The following is a 20,688-nucleotide window of genomic DNA, read 5'->3' as shown; positions in this document are numbered from 1 at the left end:
AGTCAAACCCACTTACATATATACACATTTACAGGAACATGTCAGACACAGAAGTACCGAGTGAACAGTCGACCTTAGTAGAATCAGAAGATGAGCATCATGAGAAGATTATCAATGTGGAGGAGATTTTCATATCGCCCCTTTTTGTGATACATGAAACCAAGTATGGAGGAAGAGGATGTTTTGCAAGTGGCCACATCCCCAAAGGTACCGTTGTGCATAGATGTGATTCTCCTTTGAGTTCAACTATCTCAAAACCATTTAAGAAAGAGGTTTGTCAAGAGTGTTTTAGGTATTTTGACGGGAAAACCCTTAAAGTTAAGCTCACAAAGAAATTTGGAAAGGATGCATGTTCTTTATTTTTTTGTACTGAAGAGTGTAAGGATCTGTTTATGGACCAAGATGTGAATGGTGTCTACTTGGAAAATCTATTGCAACTCGAGAAGTGTTATCTTATGGGTTTAAGTACACCCGAAATTGGCCCACGTGAGCCAGATCCAAGTCAACCATTGGAAGTAGTAGCTGCACAAGAATGGAAGAATGTTGCAATTTGGGAACAGAAGTTAGGTACTATGAAACAATCTAAAAGAGCTAATATGATACCGAGATTAGATGAAGCTGAATATTTAGAGATTAAATACGTGATTGGGGTTTTGTTTCAAATGTACAAGCAGGATGTTACGTCCACTTCTCTGAAGAGCACCATTATCGATAGTTTGGATACTGTAAATACAAATACCGAGTTGAGTCTTTTCAATCTCCTTCAATCTGTCGAAATGGAAAAAGTCAAGAAATATCCATATTTATTATATTCATATATCAACATATATAAATTTCTCAAGTTAACATGTTCAAGTCATCTTCAAAAATTCATCAATCCAGATCATGTTAGAGCAATAATAGGAAAGAATTTATCAAACGCGTTTGGAATCTGGTCAGAAACCTCTAATCCAACGGAAGACAAGGAATTTTTTGGATTTGGTGTATATCCGTCGGCATCATTTTTCAATCATTCATGTGCACCCAATATTGTGAAAACTATGGACACTAACAAACTTCTGTTTAGAACTTTAAGAGATATATTGCCAGGAGAAGAATTATGTATCAATTACGGAAATTATTTGGATGAATCGGTAGAGACAAGAAGAAAGGAATTAAGTGAATGGTTTTTTGATTGTGCTTGCAACAAATGTGAAGCTGACTTAGAGGCAAAGTAAAGTGTATAATTAATAGTACAAATTGTATTTATTCTAAGATGTAATGTCAAATTCATGAAAGAACTTTTTAAACTCCTCACAATCGGAAATTTCTTTCAACTTAGGTTGTTGACATTTATCCCAATAAACTCTCTTTGGTAAGTTCAACGTATGCGCCAATACTCTTCTTGGAAACTGCATGTCTATGGGCTTGTCGCTATCCGCCAATTCGGAAATATAAATCGATTTCTCCTCATCATTGGGTGTACCCACGGTAAACATGACATAATCCGATTTGTTCATAATAGATAGCAATTCTGGGTCATCTTGTTTGTTAAAATGCTTGAATTCCAATTTATGATTCTTGACGAATTTCTCATTGTTTAGCCTGGCTCTCATTTTCAAAGAATTGACAAATTTATCAACCACGGTGACACCAATTGGCAAAAATTGGACATGATAGTGGACATTAGTTGACCTACTGACTTCAAAGAAAATTAATCTATCCTGCGGCCTCTGTTTGGCAAATGCCTGGACTAGGTTATTTTGATACTTTAAGATTTCTTGATAGACTGGGGACTGGTATACATCTTCATATTTCGATCGTATACTAGGAATATGCTCTATTGGAACAAGTATACCATGTCCAGAAAATGGTAATTCTTGGGTTGATCTAGTTAATGGACCTTTGGCGATTGTCATGTATAAATAAGTTCCAATTGAAACAATCATATGCGTTTCTGTTTTGGGATTCGATAAACAGAAGAAACACGATTCAGGAGAGACCACTTTTGGTTTCTTTATAGTCACAGTTTCACCTTCCTTATCACCTGCTTCTTCATGTACGTGCTGTCGTTTCCTTGATTCGATTGTGAATGGGTTCGTTCTTAAATTTGGAATTTCATCTTGTATCAAATCTCTATTTATATTCATCGAAAATGCATAAAACCATTTCTCATCACTACCTTCTTGTCCCAAACTTATGAAACGGGTAACTTCTCCTGTATCCCAACTAAACGGTTCCAACTCAAAGAATTTCCCTGACTCAGTTCCAACTGCAAAATGATATCTTGGTTTAATAATCTTTGAAATTTTGTCAATAGTGTCATGTCCAACGAGAGTTAATTGCTCAAGTGCAGCAATGGAATTCGGCCATTCATATGTCACTAGTATATCTACCTTGATGTTTATTTTCTTTACCTCGGCCAATAGAGATTCTTCATCAGCTGTAGCTGACCCAGATACTAGCATGAGTACAAGTCCGCTAGTCAACTTGACAATGTTTACCAATGACTTAGAGAATGTCAAATTGGGGCTAACATCGACTAAATCCGATTCACTGGAACTTGAATGAATAGTGTTTGACAACCCATGCTTTCCTTCAGCGAAATATGTAGCTCCATCAAGTTTAGTAGTCGGGAATTCAGTGGCAGTTTCAGGTAATACATCACCTAATAAAACAGTTGCTTCAAATGGACCATTTTTGGAGTTTTGGAGATTTGCCTTTTGAAATATCTGATCCAAGTTCTCAGGCGAAGGATTAAGAACTAGAAATTTGTAGTTTCCACTCATTGCTGGTGCTTATTCTTTGTATGATTGTATTTGATGGTTGCTCATCTCGGGATTTTTGTTCAAACTGGGAGAAATCCCGGAAATGATTGGTCATGTGAGCGCAATTGTTAATTCCGGTCTTTGTTTACATTTTTCAGTTTTCGGTGTTTTTTGATTCCATAAGCAACTCTTCTTCTTCTTCTTCAGAGACTTTTTATAGACATATGTCAGAGGAATCCAATAATATCAAAGTCACAGTTCGCGTGAGGCCGCTATTACCGAGGGAGCTAACTAAGAATGACAACATCCCCGAACCATCATGTTTAGTTTCCATGCCAACAAATGATCCAAAAAAGCTAGTTCTAGAAGTACCCAAATCTGCAACACCAGGAGGGAATGGTAGTGGTAGTAACAGTAGGCTGACATCTTCTACTGAAGAGAGGAAGATTTATTACTTTGATGAATGTGTATGGTCATTTGACAAGCAACATCCAAATTTCACAGACAATAAGAAATATTATGACAAAACAGGATCAGAACTTTTAACTCATTTATTCGAAGGTTATAATGTATGTTTATTAGCATATGGACAAACAAGTTCTGGGAAGACCTATACCATGATGGGGAACAAAAGAGAGCCAGGAATAATCCCATTGCTTATGAAGGATATACTAAAACAGATGGAAATTTCTGTTCATCAAAGAATTAATTGTGAACTTAAATTATCATATGTAGAAATCTACAATGAACAGGTAAAAGATTTATTAGGGAATGGAGGAAGTTCAGTGAAATGCAAAGTTAGAGAACATCCTCAAACTGGTCCCTATGTCGAAAATGTCCTTGAGCATCGTATTAGTGATTATAATCATTTTTTGCAATTATTGAGCAAAGGGAACCACGCTAGATCAACAGCTTCAACTTCAATGAATGATACTAGTTCTAGATCCCATGCCATTATAACTCTTACGTTGAAACAAACCAGATTTGAGTCAGTGAATGGGGAACTGGACCTAGGTGATGCAGCAGAAGAAATGATTTCAAATATCAAGTTAGTAGATCTTGCCGGTTCAGAAAGACTTTCAAAGACTAAATTATACGGACAAAAAGATAGAATAAAAGAAGGGACATTGATTAATAAATCATTGACTGTTCTCGGAAGATGTATAAATCTATTGGCAACTAAGAATCCATCTAAACCAAACGTTCTTGTACCGTATCGTGAATCAGCATTGACTTATATATTGAAAGAGAATTTATCAGGAAATTCAAAGACGTGTATGATATTTTGTGTTTCTCCAATTGATTTCGAAGAGACTCATCAGACATTAAACTATGCTAATGAAGTTAAGAAAATAACAACTACAGCCAAGGCGAATAAGACTAGATTGGTTAACGTACCAGTCAATTGGCAAGAATTGCAAAAGACCGATAAGACAATTATTGATTCTTTGAAGAATGAGATTGAAGTTCTTACCTCAAAACTCAATCGTTTGGAATCTTCAGCAAGTGCAAATGTAAAGGTAGATCAAGAAGTATCTAAATTTGATAAAATTATTGAATATCTTGAGAGTGAATCTGCAAAAGTTAAATTTGAGAATAAATATTTGAAACTGTTATTGGTTAAAAAGAATAAGCATATTGAGGAATTGGATAAACATATGACATATATTGAACATCTGTATGATCTGTTATTCACCCAATACAAACAATCTCAAATGTTGAATATAGAAAAAGCTAAAGAGCAACTTCTTGAACAAACCCAATCTAATATTTCCAATATTGAGATTGATTTACTAGAATTTGATCCTGCTAAATTCTTTTAATTTTATATTTCATTAATCCATAGATATAGTTCAAATGTAGTTTTACTATTTTGCAACAGGAAGTTCAATACATATAGAGTCCATGTCAAAATTGATAGTGCCGAGTTCGGAACATGGTTTTTGCATTTTGTGTCAGCATGCGAGTTAACTAATTTAATTGAATTGAAATTTAATTACCGCTTATCCATTTTGACAAGGGTTTAATCTCACTAATGAACAAGTGTTCTTTTTAAAAGGGACACTCTAGCCCTAACTTGTCTTGCGACAATCCAGTGCCACATCACATTGGCTTAGGTCACAACAGTTTTTTCTGTCGTGCGTAAAGGGATTGTGGTCACTAATTTTGTGTTAAATTAATACGATTTCTGGGGGAGTCCGCTCTGTACTATTTCTCACCCTCGCCCTGAATTGAACGAAAAACTGTTTCTAACCCAAACTCTAATTTTTTCCCGTACTATCCTCTCCCCCACCTTACAACCACACTGCCACATTTCTTTTATTCCTCTTTTCCAACAAAGAATATCCCATATCAACAAATCTATAAATACTAAAAGTATTTGATATCGACTTTACTATTGTTCCCCAGAATGTCCCAATCTCTTGTTGATTTATTTAATACTTCCGTTCAAGAGGCAGTACAAGCTACTATTCAACAAAATAAACCCTTATTTGTATTCTTGGCACAGGGAGAAGCAGATGAAGCAGATGGGATCAGCAAAGAATTCCTTCACAAGTTTGTTGATGATGATGACAATATAATAAGCTTATTAGGTCAACAATTTGTATTATTGAAGTTATTAAAAGGTAGCACTGAATATATGTTCTTTAATCAAATATTCAAGGATTTAATTGTACCTAGTTTCTATATTGTTCAACAAGGTAAGGTTCTTGCCATTATAAATGATTCTAATAGTAAGGATCATTTTTTGGAGATTATTACTAGTTTAGCTGCATCCGAGGCTGCCGATAGCACTTCCAGTCAACAACACCTACCACAACCACCACAATCAGCACCACAACAACAACCAGAATCAACTTCAAGAACTGAGTCACCTCTGGCACAACAATCCCACCCAGTGACAAGCAGGGCAGAGGCAAGCTCAATGGAGACTAAACCAACCAGTTCACACGAACGAGACGTGCAGAAGCACAAAGAACAAGTTGCCAGGCTAAGAAAGGAACAACGAGAAGAAAGAAATCGGTTACGAGCATTGTTGGACGCTGACAGGAAAGAGCTTCTTCTTAGAAGTCAAGAACAACAACGATTACTTCACAGCAACGATGACTCAGAACAAGAACAACTACTTCCAAAGACAAAACAAGTCTCTGAAGAAGGTATATGTGTATTATCCATCAAACTCTTTGATGGAAGTTCAATAAAACAAGAATTCAACGCCACGGATAAATTGTCAGACGTGAGAACTTGGTTAGATGAAGAAATCCAAATCATTCCTTCCGATTCAAGCATGCCATCCTTTGCCAGAAATTCCCATCATCCTTCAAATTATGCATTTCATAGACCTATGCTTCCAAGAATCACATTTACAAAAGAACAGGAATTAAGTTCATTAGAAGAACTTGAATTGACACCGAGATCAGCCTTGATTTTAAAACCTATCTATTACGAATCTGATGACGATGGAGCATCAGAAGCTGGAGTCGAAAAGCCAGGTATTTTCGGTCGAGTCTTTGGAGCAGTGGGAAAACTTGGTGGAATCCTATATTCATTCTTTGATTATGGAGTTGATAGCACTGAGTATCATCCACTTAACAATCCAGCATCGGATGCTTCCAGCCGCGTTGAGAATGACGATGAGCCAATTAATCTCCCCATTGCAGATACTCGACCACTTTTGTCATTGGATAATAGGTCCTCATCTTTACTTAATATAGAACATCCGGTTCCTAATGAGTTTTCGAGATCAGATTCCCCATTAATTGCCGATCCTAACATTTCATCAGCATTCAATAGCCGTTCATCTACTCCTAGACCTAGTTCTAGAATGAGAATTCAAACTTTACACGATGCTGATGGGATTGATACGTATAATGGAAACAGTGTGAATTTAAATGAAAGACCAGACAAAGATGAGAAGTAGCTGTTAGTCTTATGTTTCTATAATTAGTGTGTATATCGTATTTTGTAGTTTAATCTTGAAAATAGGTATTTTCTTACAATATTTCAAAATTGCGCTTTTTTCGATTTTGTCGCTCTGCTGCAGCCAAATTATCAAATTCCATTCTCACTTCACGCACAAAGGGTCCACCAGAAGATTAATCACCAAGTGAAAGCTACAGTACCTCCCTTGTCAAACACCTTGTGTCATGCAAATGGAGAGGATAAATATATCACATTTGGAAAATCTATTGAGATTTCCAGGTGCAACCCAAACAACTCCAATTCAAGATGCATCAATTCTAACATGTGGATGTTTAGTTTCTGAATCAAGTTTTCTTTTAAATGATGGGAATGTTTGTCCAAATTGTAAAAGTGCCGACGTTAGTTTATTATCCGAAATTAAGCCCCTCAGAGAGCTTTATAGACTTATAGACCAATTAAATTCACAAGCATCTGCAGCATCCCATGTTCTGATAAGTGCTGCTTCAGCTAGACGTCGTCGATCATCCGGAAAACGCGGGAGTGTTAATGAAGAAGGAGGAGATGGCTTACAACAACAACAGCAGCAACAACAACAACTGTCAGAGTCTATGGATTTGCTTAGTTTGTTTTACAAATTTGCTAAAGAGGAAGAATATTCTGGAGAAATAACGGCTAGGGGCAAATCAGTATCAAAAGAATCTAAAGTTCAACCAATTGATATTACAGCAACCAGTACTGCATTGGATCGTCAACCAACGAATTTCACAACCACTCTGTTTCAATCTACAGTATCGATCTCACCGGGAGCTCAAAAGGATATGATTCATGTTGAAGCTAGATCCATTGATCCTTCTTCAGTATATATTCCACCTGATTATTTAAGTTTTGAAAAGAATTTATTACAAAGTATAAGTGAACAAAAAGAATATAATTTCACTAAATGTTTCCCATTTCATAGAAAATTGAGTTCATTCCCAACTCAACAACTTAAATTCAATTTCCCATTTAAACTGGGATCAATTAAGAAAGCTATAAGTACTTATATTCATTCATATCTTGATTTCAGTACGGGAAAGGAAATAACTCGATTTGTATTGATTAATTCTAAAAGATGGGAAGTTTATGAATATATTGTTCCTCTTAGTGGACCGACAAAGGTGTCGGCTAAACCACAATTGATATGTTGTGGGAAACTGAGTGGAGAATTTAGTGAATCATTGAATAATTTAAATGAACCAGTTGTTATCCATCCTAAAGAAATTATAATTAGAAATGATTTTAATTCAAAAACAGAATATCAAAATCCAAATAGCAGTCCAGAAGAGATCAAAAAGAGATTACAACATTGGGATCAAATTTATTGTCATTTGACTAAAAATTACTTAGTCATTTCTGGGACAAGAGGTATAATGAGAGTATATAATTTGAATCGTTCATCATCTTATAAAATGGGTCAATCTATATATACATATTTAACCAATTTCCCAATCAGATGTATTTCAGTTTCACCAAATGAAGCATTGATTGCTTGTGGTATAACTGCCAAGGAAAGAGTTACAGCAAAGGAACAACCATTTGTGATATTACATAGAATAATTCTGACTGGAGTTAATTCATATCTTGACGCAGTCAATCCTATGACAATTACAATTCCATATCGAGACCCAATTAAAATATTGAATTTCAATGCTTCTTCATCTCATTTAATTTGTGGAACCCTGTGGGAATCAAGATATTTGGTGATTAAATTAAAGAGTAATAATGATAAAGAAGACAATTATAGAAAACCAAGATTAATTTGGTCTGATTTTGTTTATAAAACCGCTAGGAGAACAAGAAATGATGATGAGAATGGGGAAATTGTTGGTGATGATAAGACTGAAGCTGATAGTGATTTAATGATGTCTACTGAAGGTATGACAGATGTTAAATTTGGAAATATGTTTTCAAATACAATTGTAATTACATCATGTTCATTAAAAAGTAGACCTCCTATAATTATTAGATTGGATGGAGCTATGATTGATTCCAAAAGAGCGGTTGCTAATATTGATAATTATAGTTTTCAAAATAGTGTTAATAGTTTGGAAGAAGAAGAATATTCTTCAATAATTTCAGCAGAGACAATTATGAGAATTCCTGAAGTAGGTTCATTAGTTCATAAAGCAACTATTTCCCCCACTGGTGATGGAATTGTATTTTTAGCTAAAGATGGTAGTCTATATCTTCTTTCAGGATCAAATTTCAAGACCAAATTATCAACTACTTCAACAGCCAAGAAGATTGTTGTCTTATTAGGAGAAGTTGCTAATGCTGAAAGATTTAGTGAAGCCGCATCAGTATTATTTTCACCTGACGGTGGGAAAGTTTTCACTGTTGATAGAAAGGGAGTATTTTCAATATTTGATTTTACAAAAGGTGTTCCAGGAGAAGATCCTGAAGTTATTAAATGTAAGATTATTAGTATATAATAATCATCTACTTTACCCGTTGATAGCCGTCCCCATAAGTGGGTTGTTTTCCTGCATGTGAGATTACACAATATACATACAGAAGAAAAAGAATGCGATGCCACAATTCTTAAAATGCCTTAACTAAAAAAATGCTTAAACGAACAAAGAGAAGAATAAGTTAATTACAAGAAGAGAAATTAATTACAAGAAGAGAAAAAAAAAATTAATTTAAAGATCCACGGGGTTTTTCTTTTTCCATTTCTTCATTAATCATATTATAAGTAAATAGACTTCACATTAGCCATGTCTTCAGCTATTCCTACTACTGCTCCACCACCAGTATACAATGACGTCTTAGACCTCATTGGAAACACTCCATTAATCAAATTAAACAAAATCCCACAATCATATGGCATTAAAGCCAAGATGTATGCCAAAGTTGAATTATTCAATGCTGGAGGTTCTATTAAAGATAGAATTGCCAAGAATATGGTTTTAGAAGCAGAAAAGACCGGTAGAATTAAGCCAGGTTATACTTTAATTGAACCAACTTCAGGTAATACCGGTATTGGTTTAGCTCTTGTTGGTGCTGTTAAAGGTTATAGAACTATTATTACTTTACCTGAAAAAATGTCAAATGAAAAAGTTTCAGTATTAAAAGCCCTCGGAGCTGAAATTATTAGAACTCCAACTGAAGCTGCTTGGGATGCTCCGGAATCTCATATTGGTGTTGCTAAGAAATTAGAAAAAGAAATTCCAAATTCAGTTATCTTGGATCAATATTCTAATGAAGCTAATCCATTAGCTCATTATTATGGTACTGGTTATGAAATTTGGGAACAAACTGAAGGGAAAGTCACTCATTTGATTGCTGGTGCTGGTACTGGTGGTACTATTTCTGGTATTTCTAAATATTTAAAAGAAAAGAATCCAAAAGTTCATGTCACTGGTGCTGATCCTGAAGGTTCTATTTTGGCCCAACCTGAAGCCTTAAACCAATCTACTGAAGGTTATTTAGTTGAAGGTATAGGATATGATTTCGTTCCAGATGTTTTGGATAGAAAATATGTTGATCATTGGATTAAGACCAATGATTCTGAATCATTTAAATTAGCAAGAAGAATTATTAGAGATGAAGGTATTTTAGTTGGTGGATCTTCTGGATCTGCATTACAAGCTGCATTAGATGTTGCTAAGGATTTGACTGAAGATGATGTTGTCGTTGTTGTTTTCCCAGATTCTATTAGATCTTACTTATCTAAATTTGCTGATGATGAATGGATGAAATCTAATGGATTCCAAGTTGAAGAAACTCAAGCTACTAATAAGACTGATGAATTCTTGAGTACTAAGACCATTAGAGATTTAGTTGCCGGAAAGGCTCCAGTTGTTACTGTTACCGTCGGTGACACTGTTGCTAAGACTTTTGATTTATTACAAACTAATGGATTTGATCAATTACCAGTTTTGAATAAAGCGGGTAATTTAGTTGGTTTGATTACTCTTTCAAAGATTTTGAAATCATTATCTACTAAAAAGATTCAAATGACAAATTCTATCAGTTCTATTATTATTGATTTCAGAAAATTGGCAGATTTTGAAAAATCATTTACTATTACCAAACAATCTGGTTTCACCAAGAGAAGTTATGAACCAATTACTTTAGATACTCCGTTGACTGTATTGAATAAATTCTTTGAAACCAATTCTAATGCCATTATTACTGATGAAGATTTGAAACCAGTTCAAATTGTTACCAAAGTTGATTTAGTTTCTTACTTGACTAAGAATCTTGTATTTTAGACAATGATTTTGACAATTTAAAAAAGTTCTTTAGAGATTTTTGTATAGGCGATTAATGTATATTAAATAAGAAGTAATACAAGTGGATGATGAAGAGATATTATATTTAAAAATAACTTAATTTCTAAGAGAACTTCCATCTATTACCACAGTTCTCACAAGTACAGAAAGTAGTTAAAGGTTCATCCGCAGATCTTGTTTGCATTTGATAATAACTAACTTTCTTATGTTTACATTTCCCACAAGTAAATCTATCAGTAACTGCTCTCTTTTCAGTAGCGCCTTGAGCATCAAATAAATTTTGTTTATGTAATTTTTCAATTTCTTTCTTTAATGATTCTGGAGCCATTTCATTGGGAGTCATTTTAATAAATGTAGAAGGTAAGATCTTTTTAGTAAGTAATCTTTCTCTTAATTCTGGATTCTTTTTATTCCGAAGATTCATAGTAAAACTTCTAAGTTTATTACGATAAGAATCATTCACATTCAGATATTCACTCTTGAATACTTCTGTTTCTATTTCGGATGCTACGGCTAATATACGTTCCGGAGGGTCATCTCTTTCAACCGCAAGTGATGTATACAATGCACTAACAGATGCATTTCTAGTTGGATTATCATATAGGGAAATATTAACCCCATCTGTTTTTGGATTACGTGGACCTTGATGGAACCTAGAATTTGTTCCAGGAACGGTAGCAGCACCAGTATTAGCAGATGATGCAGGAGTTGAAACTGCACTAGAAGTTGGAGTAGAAGTATTACTTGGACTCTTACCAGCAGCAATAGCTTTCTTTTTGGATGTTTTTTCATGTTGTACAGCATCTCTCCAAGATCTAATCATCTTTTTAACCAAAGAGTTAACTTCTGTATTGTCATGACTTCTAAACTTGTTGACAGCTACCCCTACTTTTGTTTCTCTAAGAAGTTTCTCAGTTGGTTTAACTCCATCATTTAAGATATTTAATAATTTAAGGATTGTTGTTATATCGGTTGACTTTTCGAGATTCGATATGGTGGATTTTATCTCTTTGGTATCCATGATGATGAAGGATGAACTTGTGTATATGGGGGCTAGGGGATACTGGTGGTTTACAGTGTTGACAATTGAATTGTTTTTGGGAAGAGAATTTTCTTCCCCTGGCTAGACCCCGTCGATGGAAAAAAAAAATTATTCCAGTAACCGTGAAGTCATCTTTCTAGTGAGGGAATAGAGGAGAGATCGTGTGAGAGACACCCAAAGAGGAAGACAAAGGATAAAGAGTAACTATGGATAGTAAACAGAGTACAACTGTATCTATTGGGAAATTCCCATTTGATTATAGTGAAGAACAAGTAATGCAAATAGCCAAATCAGTTGGACCGGTACTAGATTTAAAATTATTATTTGATGACTTAACTGGGAAATCAAAAGGATATGCGATAATTAATTATGGAGATCATGAAACAGCATCATCAGCTGTTCGTAATTTGAATTATATGACATTACCAAATGGAAGATTTTTAAAATGTTCATTTATTAATGATATATTTGATAATAACAATGAAAATTCAAAAATTAAATTACCTCCATTACCTTTGGGAATTCAACTTCATCCAAATCAAAATGCATCACAAGTCATTTCAAGTATTTTAACCAATGTTGATAGTAATACTGCTTTACAAATTATGAAAGAAATTAAGACTATGAGTGTTGATAATCCAAAATCAACTAAATTATTACTTGAAAGATTCCCCCAATTAGCATTAGCTTTAGTTGAACTTGGATTGATTTCAAATACTACAAATCAAGATTTAATTGAATTGACATTAAATAAAAGAATACCTCCTTTAAATGAACTTTCAATTGATCATGTTAATTTATTAAGAGTTGTAAATCAATTAACAAATGATCAAATTAAAGAAATGGATGAAAGTCAACAAAATATTCTTTTGAAAATGAAAGAAGAAATTGAAAAGGGAACTTATGGAGAAATTATAGAAAGTAATTAATATGCTATAAACTGATAGAGGGGGGGGCACACAGGGGGTGGTAAGTTTATTTACCACCAAAAACAAAGTGGTGGCGAATTTTGATTTAACTTTTGTTTGGCTGCTAAATAATAGAAAGAACTTAATTCATAAATACTAATCATATAGATAGTTGTCAATAAGCTATCTATAATGTATGTGCGTATTACGAGTTGATATACTGTATGTTGATCCAGAGCCAAGAAACCAAACCGAGTGGTAGCCTCGTTGTAGTGGGTAAAAATGGTACCCGGGAAATGTCGTGTTCAGCCGATGACAGATGTTTAAATTACCGAATTGAAGTTTTTAGATTCAAGAAATATTGCGGGGTTTTCTTCGTTAATCAGTTTATAGTCACTCCTCAAGGCATTCACTTACCTTTGATATTTATATATAAAATCACAATATTTGAGTATATAGACTTTGACGTTTATAGAATTGGAAATGTAAAGAGGTCTGTAGAATTTTTTTTTGCGTCACAAATCAGTTGACGTCATACTTTTTATTGTAGACCAGGTCGTCTCATGTGACGTTTCAAGGGGGGGGGAGGTTGGATTCTGTTTTGACATGAAATTGAATAACCTATGTTCTATTTTTTAATAAAGTCATTACATATTCTTTATAATTTTTGCCGAGTGTTTAAACTAAGTATGAGTAAGTTAAGTCACACAATTTAATAAAACTAAAGGGAATTTTATTGTTACATTTTTATTTTATCTTTATCTTTATCTTCTTTTCTTTCTTTCTCATTCTTACTTTGTTACAAATATTGAAACAATTATTAAAAGTGATTTACAATTTACCTCTTTTGTTAAATAGACTCATTTACTACCATTCAACCAAAGGAAGACTAAATTTGATCTAAAACTTTGACAGTTCTGTTGTTTTATTTAAACTGAAACTTCCAGACACAAAAACTGATAACTCCTCCTCCTTCCACCTCCACACATTTTCTTTTTTTGGATTTAGTAATTGCCGCCCTTTCCTCCAAACCCCCTTTTGGCTTTCCACACAATTGAAATTATAAAACCACAGTGAACCCACCCCCCTTACTATTAAGCATACCCCGTCGATTCCACATACAAGTTATCTACACAAATCCATAAGAAATGAGTACACCTAAAAGACGTATTGAAAAAGATGTCATGGAATTAATGATGAGTGATCATGATGTTACATTGATCAATGATTCCATACAACAATTCTTTGTAATATTCCATGGACCAAATGATACCCCTTATGAAGGAGGTACTTGGAAAGTAAGAGTAGAACTACCTGATCAATATCCAATAAAATCACCTTCAATAGGTTTTACAAATAAAATTTATCATCCAAATATAGATGAAGGTTCGGGATCTGTTTGTTTAGATGTCATTAATCAAACTTGGTCTCCAATGTTTGGATTATTAAATATATTTGAGAATTTCTTACCTCATTTATTACGATATGCAAATCCAAGTGATCCATTAAATACCGAAGCTTCAACTTTAATGACAAAAGATGAGAAAAAGTATAATGAAACTGTCAAGAAATATGTTCAAGAATATGCCAAGCATATTTCAATAGCTAATGGTAAAGATGAAAGTAAAAGTGATGAAGAAGAAGATGATGAGCTTAGTGATGTAGGTAGCTTATCAAGTGATGATGAATCTGATGCATAAGTTACTCATACCACAAGTAGTAGATACTGCGGTATCTTCTACCGTATCCCCAACGTCATTATTATTTGCATTTCCATTATTTTTATAAATTATTAATTTTTATATCCCTTTGGTATTTCATTTGGAGTTAATCATTTTTGGTCATATATTATAATCCTGGTTTTTTTTATTTTTTTATATTGTTATTATCCTTTTCATGTGTTGCTTTTTGAAGGTATACGAGAGCATTAGATGTTCTATTTGGTTTAATTATTACTAGCTAATTAGCTAGCTATTGTATCTTTGCTCTTGTTGTGTGTTGTACGCGGTTATCTCTCATTTGAATTGTGGCTTAATGAACCCATAACAAGAAGAGAGAACCCCCCCAATTCCATTAATTTTAAGAAAAAACTATGTATTTGAAAATAGATAACTTATATATATATATCATGTATAGAAATCTATTGTCATACATATATAAGAATATTTCATAGTAATAGTATCTCTTGCTCTGCTTAATTGCTTTCTCACAACGAAAAGCGGAATTGAAATTCAGCTTTTTTTTTTCAACCCATGTAATCTTTCAATCAAATCATTAGATGGAATCTACAACGATAATCAAAAGCATCGCAATTAATAAACCCCTTTAGAAGGAACTCATATGATAGAAGTAAACTAAAGAAAGAGAAATGGCTACAGCAAAAGTTCCTATAGACAATACAGAGGCAACTCCTCCACCAAAAAAGAAGCAAAGAATTACCAACGATGACTTATATCGAAAGTCAACTCAATTCACACTTTGGTCATACACTCACGACGAACTAGAATCAGCCAAAAGGCGAGCCAATGCCCATGGCCAACGAAAAGCCAAGCAGAATTTCGATCAAGCATACCAACAAGCCAAAAAGGATCATCCTGAAGTATTCACAACAGCTGATCCAGATGATGATCTACTTCATCCTGAAAAACTACAAAGTATATTATCATTTGAAGAAGAATGTACTTATTTGAATTTTTATTCCAAGAATATAATCCAAACTTGTAATTTCTTTAAAATGCCAACACAAGTCAAACTTACAGCAGCTTCATTCTTTAAGAAATTTTATCTTGTAAATTCAGTCATGGAATATCATCCCAAAAATATCCTATATACTTGTGTATTCTTATCCGCAAAATCAGAAAACTATTTCATATCAATAGAATCATTCGTCAAAGCCCTAAAGGGGACGGAAGCTTCTCATATCCTAGATTTAGAGTTTATTGTGCTACAAAGCTTGAAATTCACATTATTGGTTCATCACCCAATGCGTCCACTATATGGATTCTTTCTTGATTTTCAAGCTGAGTTACTCCATCCTAGTCCATTAATGTATGATGTTTCGGTTGATACTTTGGGAAATCTATATAATAAGGCAAAAGAATGGTTGAATGAATATGCAATTATAAGTGATGTTTCTTTCTTGTTTACGCCTCCCCAAATTGCCTTGGCAGCGATGTATGATTGTGATAAGAGAATTACTGATAGATATTTAAAGAGAAAGTTTTTAAAGGATGATAAATTAGACGTCATAAAGGAAGAAACTGCCGAGGAAGAAACTCCTACGCCTGTCGTGAAGAAAGAAGAAGAAAATGGTGATCAAAAAACTGAGAATGGGAACCCTGAAGAAGCGGTTCAAGAGAATGAAGAGACAAAAGTATCAACTCATAGAGAGCAATATGAAACACTCGTAAGGACAATTAGAAAATGTATTAAGATTGCTAAACATATCCAAACGACATCTCGTGAGGAAAGCAAAGAAATTGATAAGAAGTGCTTCTTTGCTTTGAATCCTAAGAAATTGATAGACAAGAGAATTAAGAAGTTGACTGCATCTTCGGCTCCTCCAGAAACAAAAGAGCAAACATAGATTTCGCAATTAATTGCACAATACAGTCTCCAACCTGGGCAAGAAGTGTTTCTTTGCTTTCAATCTAAGCCAAACGTTAATAGAAGAATCAAGAAACTGACTCCTGTGTGTATTCCAGTTGGAAACAAAGGAGCAAATATAATTGAAGCAATAGCTTATAATAGACACTCGTAAACGTTTCTCGCAATTATATAAACTTTGTCCGTATATAGCAAATTTGCGCAAACATGTTTTTTTTTTGCAGCCAGCAATATAAAAGACCCTGGAATTTACGTTTCTGTTCCATTTCATTTTCAGTATTATCAATACTTCAAGTATACCTATCTAAAGCATGCCAAGCTCTACTATAAAATCATCAGCTCAAGTATTACAAACTTTCAAAAACCCAGAATTGATCAAAACTAAAGCTTACGTTAATGGTAAGTGGATTTCCAGTTCTACAGGGGAGAAATTCGACATAAACAATCCAGCATTGCCAGCCGATGAAGGAAAAATAGCTACCGTCGATTCCATGTCCGAACTGGATTATAATCAAGCAATCGAGAAAGCAAATATTGCATTTGAAGAATTCAAGAAAACTTCGGGAAGATCCCGTGCAGACTTGCTTGAAAAATTATATGATTTAGTTATGGAAAACAAGGAAGATTTAGCCAAACTACTAGTATTAGAAAATGGTAAACCGTACGCAAATGCAATCTTTGAGGTTGAATATGCCGCTTCTTTCTTCAAATGGTTTTCAGAAGAAGCTCCCAGGATCTATGGTGATATTATCCCAGCCTCAAATTCTAAAAATAGGATCCTAGTTTTTAAACAACCAGTTGGTGTATGTGGGATCTTAACCCCTTGGAATTTCCCATTAGCTATGATAACTAGAAAATTAGGTGCTGCAATTGCTACTGGATGTACTTCTGTGATAAAACCGGCTTCTGAAACTCCACTATCAGGATTGGCTTTGGGTTATTTATGTGAACAAGCCAAGATTCCTTCTGGTGTGGTTAATATATTACCTTGCTCCGATGCCTCCAAAGCTGGGAAATTAATTACCGAACATCCAGGAGTCAACAAAGTCTCCTTCACTGGATCCACATCGGTTGGAAAGGTCCTTATGAAACAAGCTGCTGGGACATTGAAGAAACTTTCATTTGAATTGGGTGGAAATGCTCCCTTTATAGTTTTTGAAGATGCAGATATTGACGAAGCCGTCGATGGAGCAATCGCATCCAAATTCGAAACAAGTGGTCAAACATGTATTTGTGCCAATAGAATCTTTGTCCATGAAGACATATATGATCAATTCTCATCTAAGTTGGTTGCAAAATTAAAACACACCAAATTAGGTAATGGACTCGTTGACGGTGTGACACATGGTCCATTGATTCATGATAATTCAATGAAGAAAGTCAGAGAGCATATCGAAGATGCAACTTCGAAAGGTGCCAAGATTTTAGTTGGTGGATCAAAACGTCCTGAATTAGGTGAGCATTTCCATGATTTAACCGTGCTTGGGAATGTGAATACCGATATGAAGATAACTCAAGAAGAAACATTTGGACCTGTTGCTCCATTGATTAAATTCACTCTGGAAGACGAAGTTGTCAAATTGGCCAATGATACTAATGTTGGTCTTGGTGGTTATTTCTATTCCAATGATTTAAGAAGAGTGTTTAGAGTAGCGGAAGCAATGAATGTGGGAATGGTGGGTGCTAATTCTAGAGAGATTTCTGAAGCTGAAATCCCGTTTGGTGGAGTTGCGGAATCTGGATTTGGGAGAGAAGGTTCAAAATTCGGTTTGGATGATTATTTGGTGACTAAGAGTTTGGTTATTGGTAATGTCTAGTTTCATTTACCTGTATTGCTTTTGAAATATACGTTTTTACTTTACTGAAAATCGTACGCATCAGTCCGATTCATCATATTTGTGGAATGAGGTCTATTAGTCTCTCTTTATAAGTAGTGTAGTGAGCCACTATTCTGTAAGCTTGTCTTATAAGGAAAAGTGGCCAAAGGCCACCCTTTGCCCTAAATTTACTCTAAACTACCGTGGAATGGTGTTTCTTCACTAGTATGACGGTTTCTTTGCATTGATTCCAGAAGAGAGCTTTAAGAAATTAACCATCTTCACGTTTGAATAATGTAGCAAGTATAGATTGAGACCAGCATTTGCAAGTATGAACGTTTTTCGCAACCATAAAATTGACAAATTTCCCAAATAGGAAAATTTGCGCTAACTCGGAAAAATTTCGAGCGCAATATAAAGTCTCTGAAAATTGATCAAATTTTATTCTTTTCATTTTATCGATTTCAGTATACTTATCTACAACATGTTTAGGAGACTGTATTCGACTGTTACATCATCAGCCCAGGTGTTGCTGACATTCAAAAATCCAGAATTGCTCAAAACGAAAGCTTTTATTAATGGATCTTGGGTTTCCAGTACATCCGGGGAAAAGTTTGATGTGAACAATCCTGCATTACCATTATCTGAAGGAAAAATAGCTACAGTAGAGTCTATGTCGGATCTGGATTACAATCAAGCAATAGACCAAGCAAGAATTTCATTTGACAAATTTAAGAAAACTTCAGGAAGATCCCGTGCTGAATTACTTGAAGAATTATATAACTTGATGATGAAAAACCAAGAGGATTTAGCCAAGCTTGTGGTATTAGAAAATGGTAAACCATACGCTGACGCATTAGGAGAAGTGAAATATGCTGCCTCTTTCTTTAAATGGTTCTCCGAGGAAGCTCCCCGGATTTATGGTGATATAATCCCTTCATCGAATTCTAAAAATAGAATCTTGGCGATGAAGCAACCAATTGGAGTGTGTGGAATCTTAACTCCTTGGAATTTCCCATTAGCTATGATAACTAGAAAATTAGGAGCTGCAATTGCTACCGGTTGCACATCTATAATCAAGCCAGCGTCTGAAACTCCATTATCAGCATTGGCATTGGGTTATTTGTGTGAACAGGCAAACATCCCAGCTGGTGTAGTTAACATATTGCCATCTTCTGACGCAGCAGGGGTTGGGAAATTAATCACCACACACCCAGGAATAAACAAAGTATCATTCACAGGATCCACTGCAGTGGGGAAAATCCTTATGAAACAGGCCGCCGGAACATTGAAGAAACTTTCTTTTGAATTAGGTGGGAATGCACCTTTTATAGTCTTTGAAGATGCTAATATCGACGATGCTGTAGTAGGGGCAATCACCTCTAAATTCAGATCAAGTGGTCAAACATGTGTTTGCGCCAATAGGATCTTTGTCCATGAAGACGTATATGAAGAGTTTTCAACCAAGCTAGTCGCGAAATTGAATGAAACTGTTGAATTAGGAAATGGACTAGTTGATGGTGTGACTCATGGCCCCTTGATTCATGATAAGTCGATGAAGAAGGTCAGGGAACATATTGAAGATGCAACTTTGAAAGGAGCAAATATTTTATTTGGTGGATCCAAGCGCCCAGAATTGGGTCAACACTTTCATGATTTGACCGTGCTCGGTAATGTGAGTACAGATATGTTAATAACTCAAGAAGAAACATTCGGCCCTGTGGCTCCATTAATTAAGTTCAGTCTGGAAGAAGAAGTCATCCAATTGGCTAATCATACCAATGTTGGTCTTGCGGGATATTTCTTTTCTAATGACATTAGAAGAGTATTTAGAGTTGCAGAAGCTTTGAATGTGGGTATGATAGGTGCTAATACTGGTGGTATTTCTGAAGCCGCATTACCGTTTGGTGGAGTTGCTGAATCTGGGTTCGGCAGAGAAGGTTCTAAGTACGGATTGGATGATTATTTGGTAACAAAGAGTGTGGTGATCGGGGATGTTTAATTATATTGTAATATATGCACATGATTCACAGAAACCATTATTCTAACTAGTTTTCTACATACTTGTGACCCTGAAGAGTCACTTGTCTAACGTATAGTGATTCGCCTTAGCTAATCCTTGGAATTATCTACTTCTTTGCTAACCTGCAACAAATCGAAGTTTTTTGTCAAGTTTGTGATATCACCAGTTTGAATTTCCTTATTGCTTTCTTTATTCATTAAAGGACTCATATATTCCTCAATTTGTTTCATTATCCTCAGGTCAGCGTTCTTGGATTCCTCCAAAATCTGGGTTTTCAAATCATTGAAAAGTTTACTAAATTTGCCGACTCTCCGATACATCGTCTTAAAAGTGCTACTAGTTTT

At 34.7% G+C, this 20,688-nt stretch overlaps 13 protein-coding genes across 13 annotated transcripts; 10 read left to right on the top strand and 3 right to left on the bottom strand. All coding sequences in view use genetic code 12, as the record gives it.

The window, feature by feature from the left end:
* Positions 1-38: 38 nt before the first annotated feature.
* Positions 39-1,217, top strand: SET6 (Set6p; the record flags this gene model as incomplete). Its single annotated transcript, XM_049405981.1, has 1 exon — positions 39-1,217. The coding sequence occupies one exon, from the start codon at positions 39-41 to the stop codon at positions 1,215-1,217; it is 1,179 nt and encodes a 392-aa protein (XP_049264469.1).
* Positions 1,218-1,250: 33 nt separating this feature from the next.
* J8A68_002250 (uncharacterized protein) lies at positions 1,251-2,768 on the bottom strand (the record flags this gene model as incomplete). The annotated part of the gene is made up of 1 exon (XM_049405980.1): positions 1,251-2,768. The coding sequence occupies one exon, from the start codon at positions 2,766-2,768 to the stop codon at positions 1,251-1,253; it is 1,518 nt and encodes a 505-aa protein (XP_049264468.1).
* A 203-nt stretch (positions 2,769-2,971) lies between these two features.
* Positions 2,972-4,570, top strand: J8A68_002249 (uncharacterized protein; the record flags this gene model as incomplete). The annotated part of the gene is made up of 1 exon (XM_049405979.1): positions 2,972-4,570. One exon carries the CDS (start codon positions 2,972-2,974, stop codon positions 4,568-4,570), a length of 1,599 nt encoding a protein of 532 aa, XP_049264467.1.
* Positions 4,571-5,157: 587 nt separating this feature from the next.
* Positions 5,158-6,669, top strand: J8A68_002248 (uncharacterized protein; the record flags this gene model as incomplete). Its single annotated transcript, XM_049405978.1, has 1 exon — positions 5,158-6,669. The coding sequence occupies one exon, from the start codon at positions 5,158-5,160 to the stop codon at positions 6,667-6,669; it is 1,512 nt and encodes a 503-aa protein (XP_049264466.1).
* Positions 6,670-6,895: 226 nt separating this feature from the next.
* On the top strand, positions 6,896-9,142 carry PTR3 (Ptr3p; the record flags this gene model as incomplete). Its single annotated transcript, XM_049405977.1, has 1 exon — positions 6,896-9,142. The coding sequence occupies one exon, from the start codon at positions 6,896-6,898 to the stop codon at positions 9,140-9,142; it is 2,247 nt and encodes a 748-aa protein (XP_049264465.1).
* A 285-nt stretch (positions 9,143-9,427) lies between these two features.
* On the top strand, positions 9,428-10,927 carry CYS4 (cystathionine beta-synthase; the record flags this gene model as incomplete). The annotated part of the gene is made up of 1 exon (XM_049405976.1): positions 9,428-10,927. The coding sequence occupies one exon, from the start codon at positions 9,428-9,430 to the stop codon at positions 10,925-10,927; it is 1,500 nt and encodes a 499-aa protein (XP_049264464.1).
* Positions 10,928-11,051: 124 nt separating this feature from the next.
* On the bottom strand, positions 11,052-11,969 carry J8A68_002245 (transcription elongation factor DST1; the record flags this gene model as incomplete). The annotated part of the gene is made up of 1 exon (XM_049405974.1): positions 11,052-11,969. One exon carries the CDS (start codon positions 11,967-11,969, stop codon positions 11,052-11,054), a length of 918 nt encoding a protein of 305 aa, XP_049264463.1.
* Positions 11,970-12,196: 227 nt separating this feature from the next.
* J8A68_002244 (uncharacterized protein) lies at positions 12,197-12,919 on the top strand (the record flags this gene model as incomplete). The annotated part of the gene is made up of 1 exon (XM_049405973.1): positions 12,197-12,919. The coding sequence occupies one exon, from the start codon at positions 12,197-12,199 to the stop codon at positions 12,917-12,919; it is 723 nt and encodes a 240-aa protein (XP_049264462.1).
* A 1,127-nt stretch (positions 12,920-14,046) lies between these two features.
* Positions 14,047-14,598, top strand: UBC8 (E2 ubiquitin-conjugating protein; the record flags this gene model as incomplete). Its single annotated transcript, XM_049405972.1, has 1 exon — positions 14,047-14,598. One exon carries the CDS (start codon positions 14,047-14,049, stop codon positions 14,596-14,598), a length of 552 nt encoding a protein of 183 aa, XP_049264461.1.
* A 668-nt stretch (positions 14,599-15,266) lies between these two features.
* On the top strand, positions 15,267-16,484 carry J8A68_002242 (TFIIH complex kinase subunit; the record flags this gene model as incomplete). Its single annotated transcript, XM_049405971.1, has 1 exon — positions 15,267-16,484. One exon carries the CDS (start codon positions 15,267-15,269, stop codon positions 16,482-16,484), a length of 1,218 nt encoding a protein of 405 aa, XP_049264460.1.
* Positions 16,485-16,815: 331 nt separating this feature from the next.
* J8A68_002241 (NAD-dependent succinate-semialdehyde dehydrogenase) lies at positions 16,816-18,321 on the top strand (the record flags this gene model as incomplete). The annotated part of the gene is made up of 1 exon (XM_049405970.1): positions 16,816-18,321. The coding sequence occupies one exon, from the start codon at positions 16,816-16,818 to the stop codon at positions 18,319-18,321; it is 1,506 nt and encodes a 501-aa protein (XP_049264459.1).
* Positions 18,322-18,805: 484 nt separating this feature from the next.
* Positions 18,806-20,323, top strand: J8A68_002240 (NAD-dependent succinate-semialdehyde dehydrogenase; the record flags this gene model as incomplete). Its single annotated transcript, XM_049405969.1, has 1 exon — positions 18,806-20,323. The coding sequence occupies one exon, from the start codon at positions 18,806-18,808 to the stop codon at positions 20,321-20,323; it is 1,518 nt and encodes a 505-aa protein (XP_049264458.1).
* Positions 20,324-20,433: 110 nt separating this feature from the next.
* On the bottom strand, positions 20,434-20,664 carry J8A68_002239 (uncharacterized protein; the record flags this gene model as incomplete). Its single annotated transcript, XM_049405968.1, has 1 exon — positions 20,434-20,664. The coding sequence occupies one exon, from the start codon at positions 20,662-20,664 to the stop codon at positions 20,434-20,436; it is 231 nt and encodes a 76-aa protein (XP_049264457.1).
* Between the last annotated feature and the right edge of the window lie 24 nt (positions 20,665-20,688).

The sequence above is a fragment of the Hemisphaericaspora subhashii genome (genome assembly GCF_019202705.1).
Source record: "Hemisphaericaspora subhashii strain CBS 10753 chromosome Unknown scaffold91, whole genome shotgun sequence".
Classification (NCBI taxonomy): domain Eukaryota; kingdom Fungi; phylum Ascomycota; class Pichiomycetes; order Serinales; family Debaryomycetaceae; genus Hemisphaericaspora; species Hemisphaericaspora subhashii.
Note: the sequence above shows the minus strand (reverse complement) of the source record. Positions and strands in the feature narration are given on the sequence as shown.